General features: G+C 59.0%; 1 protein-coding gene across 1 annotated transcript in view; it reads left to right on the forward strand.

The window, feature by feature from the left end:
• OPTC (opticin) overlaps positions 1 to 2,502 on the forward strand; it is a 2,680-nt gene extending 178 nt beyond the window's left edge. The window contains exons 2-7 of the mRNA XM_009587949.1: positions 6 to 41; positions 442 to 577; positions 1,516 to 1,674; positions 1,766 to 1,965; positions 2,100 to 2,198; positions 2,332 to 2,502. Coding sequence (XP_009586244.1) covers positions 6 to 41; positions 442 to 577; positions 1,516 to 1,674; positions 1,766 to 1,965; positions 2,100 to 2,198; positions 2,332 to 2,502 — 801 coding nt within the window. The remainder of the gene's footprint in view (positions 1 to 5; positions 42 to 441; positions 578 to 1,515; positions 1,675 to 1,765; positions 1,966 to 2,099; positions 2,199 to 2,331) is intronic.
• Positions 2,503 to 3,196: the final 694 nt, after the last annotated feature.

Consider the following 3,196-nt stretch of genomic DNA (forward strand, 5'->3'; position numbering starts at 1 on the left):
ACTAGGAGGAACTCTATGACTACGGTGACCTTGCTCCAAAGGTGAGGGGGATGCAGGAGAGCACCCGGCGTGGGGCAGGTCTCCCCTGGGTGCATCCCGAGAAAGGGGCTTGGTCCAAGGGATGGATGGGGCACAGCTGGAGAACCAGTCTCTTGCGCAAGCCTACAAGTCCTGGTGGCTCTTCTACCACTGTTGCTTGTGGCAGGAAAGGCTTTACCCAACCTTTGTCCCCTGCCAGCGCCTGGCCAGAGCATTGCTGCAGGAAGCCAGGACATGAGGGCAAATATGGAGGGGGTTTCTGAAACCCTGAGAGCTCTCTAAGGAGGGGCTGGCTTTTCAATAAGACCTACCCAGTGCCCTTGACCAGTGCCTCCTGTGCTGGAGGGGAACAGGAGGACCCGCTCAGCCACCCCTGCCCTCACACCCCGACTGTGTTTGCAGATCGAGGTTGGCACCCTGGCTCCTCGCCCCAGGGACCCCATGACTCTCCCAAACCTGGGCACCACAGCTGAAACCCCAAAGCTGCAGGCTCCGACCCCCGCCAGCCCCGTCCGCCCAGCGCCCGTTCCCCCGCAGGGTGAGTGCAGACCCCTGGGTGCAGCACAGAGGTGCAGCCAGCGGGATTTGGTTCCCATGGGATGCAGCCACACGTCCCAGGGGTGGCAGGGCTGGTGCTCTGGAGGAAAGGGAGCAAATCCTTTTGCCACCAGCAGACAGCAGCAGTTATTTGTTCTGCCCCGGGGTGTTGGGGGTGCGTCTTATCACACAGCAGGCAGGAGGGCTGCAGTGAGACATTTCTGGGAAACAAGAGCTCCAGCAAAGCAGCAACATTTTAATGAGCAGAGGCATTGCGACAGTCGGACAGAGTAGCAATTAGATTAGTGACAATTAAAATCCTGTAGCGAGGGATAAATATCTTTAAAAAAAAACTGGGACAAATTAAGTAGGAGGCAAAGGGAAATTGTTGCCTTGCTGCTTTGAACTCCCCCACTAATGGATGCTGTGTCTCGCGGGTGCTGGGGGAGAGGAGAGGGAGCATGCAGATGGGGGGGACATGGCTTTACCCCTCCTGCCACCCCTGCCCAGCTTGCTGGGACCCTCACACAACCAAGACAGATGTTTTGCTCGATGCAAAACTGTTTTCTTTTGTTCTATTTCCTTCTGTGGAAAATCTAAGGGGGTCAAGTGAGCCCTGGGTGTAACGCTGCTGTGTTTGGCAACCTTACATCTCCCCCTCTCCCGCGGGAGGTATTTGGCCCTGAGCAGCTTCATTTATTAGCAGCTCTTTTGGCTGGGAATTTCTGGCCCTTCCCTTGACGAGGTGCCCTGGGCTGTTTCGCTGATGAAGGTGCTGGGACTGTGACAGGTCTGAGTGCTAAGGACTTTGTGTACCCACAGCATGGGCAGGCGTGGGCACGTCCTCCCATCTCCTGCATGCTGGGTTACTCTGGGGGGGTCGGGGGAGCCGTGCTGTGCCGTGCCATGCCATGCCAAGGGTTGCCTCTGCACCCCCAGGCCTGCCCAGCTGCTTGCTCTGCCTGTGCATCGGCACCTCCGTCTACTGCGACGACGCCGACCTGGAGCACATCCCGCTGCTGCCGCCGGAGACCACCTACCTCTACGCCCGCTTCAACCGCATCGGCGCGATCCGGGCCAGCGACTTCACAGGGCTGAGTATGTCGAGGCAAGGGAAGGGCCAGACTCTGCAATGGGACACGGGGGGAATAAGCGATTCTGTGTGGGTTCCTCCTTCCTCTCCCACCAGAGAAGCTGAAACGAATAGACCTGACCAGCAATTTCATCTCCTGGGCGGACGTGGACGCCTTCCGCCTGCTCCCCAGCCTGCAGGAGCTCATCCTGCCCGAGAACAGGCTGACGGCACTGCCCGAGCTGCCCCGCAGCATTGTCCGGCTGGATGCCCGTCTCAACAGGATCCCCAGCACCGGCCTCCGGCCTGAAGCTTTCCGGGGCTACCCAGCACCCGATGGATGAATCCAGGCTGGTTTAGCCCAAACCTGTCATGCCAAGGGGTAACAGGGATGGTGCAGAGGGCTGGAGCAGGGCTGGGAGCAGGGAGGTTCATCTCTCCCCTCTTCCCACAGGACCTGAAGCAGCTGCAGTTTCTCCATCTGTCTGATAACCAGCTGGACCATATCCCGGTGCCCCTGCCCGAGAACCTGCGCTCCCTGCACCTCCAGGTGAGATGAGCCTGGACCCAGGCTTGTCTGTACCTGAGTCTAGCAGAGCCCACAACCACCTCCTCCTCCTCCTTTTCCTCCTCCTCCTCCCCATCCCTTTGAATCTGATTTTGCCCTTTGCCTCCCTGGCCAGAACAACAACATCCAGACCATGCACGAGGACACGTTCTGCGACAGCCAAGACCACAGCCAGGTCCGCAGGGCGCTGGAGGACATCCGCCTCGACGGCAACCCCATCAACCTCAGCCTCTTCCCCAACGCCTATTTCTGCCTGCCCCGCCTGCCCACGGGTCGCTTCTTCTGAGCCCCACGACCCCAACACTGGGAAACAAGGACGAGCATTCCCGGACCCCACTGCAGACCCCCTCAGACCCTGCTGCCCCACAGAATATGTGGGGTTAAGGCAGATGCATTTAACCTCGGTGTGAGCTGAGCCTCCGATGCCTCCGTGTAGAGAGGTCTGGGCCAAACGGCGCAGGGGATGGGCAGCTCTAATAAAATGAAGACTTTAAAAACGCATTCAGTGTCTTGTTCTCAACACTGAGAGCAGTGGAAAGCCCTTGCCCAGCCTCAGCCCAGCAGCTGCTTTGTGAGCGATGCTGGTTTGCAAAGATGGGGACTTCTCTGTGTCCCACTTCTTCCTCAATTCCATCCCAGGGCCTTGGGAGAACCCCTCCATGTCTGCTTTCAGGGTTTCCTGGAGAGGGATCAGGAGCTACATTGCTCCAGAGAGGCAATACTTTGGCCACATCGGGTTTGACCTGCGTGACCAGGCTGTCCCCTCAGCTGTCCCCAGGTCCATCAGGTGGGTCTGTGTGGCTCTGGAGGAGTGTTGCACACCCAGGTGTGAGCTGTGGCCACAGCTGGGCTCTCCCTGTGTGCTCCGAAAAAGGATGCAATAGGGAACCTCAGCACAGGGCAACTGGAGTCCTCCATCGCCTCACCCCAGACCCGCTGCAGTCCCGTGGCCCTTGCTCTGCAGGGACCCTGACCCCCAT

This window comes from Fulmarus glacialis, unplaced genomic scaffold (assembly GCF_000690835.1).
Source record: "Fulmarus glacialis isolate BGI_N327 unplaced genomic scaffold, ASM69083v1 scaffold20261, whole genome shotgun sequence".
In the NCBI taxonomy this organism is placed as follows: Eukaryota; Metazoa; Chordata; class Aves; order Procellariiformes; family Procellariidae; genus Fulmarus; species Fulmarus glacialis.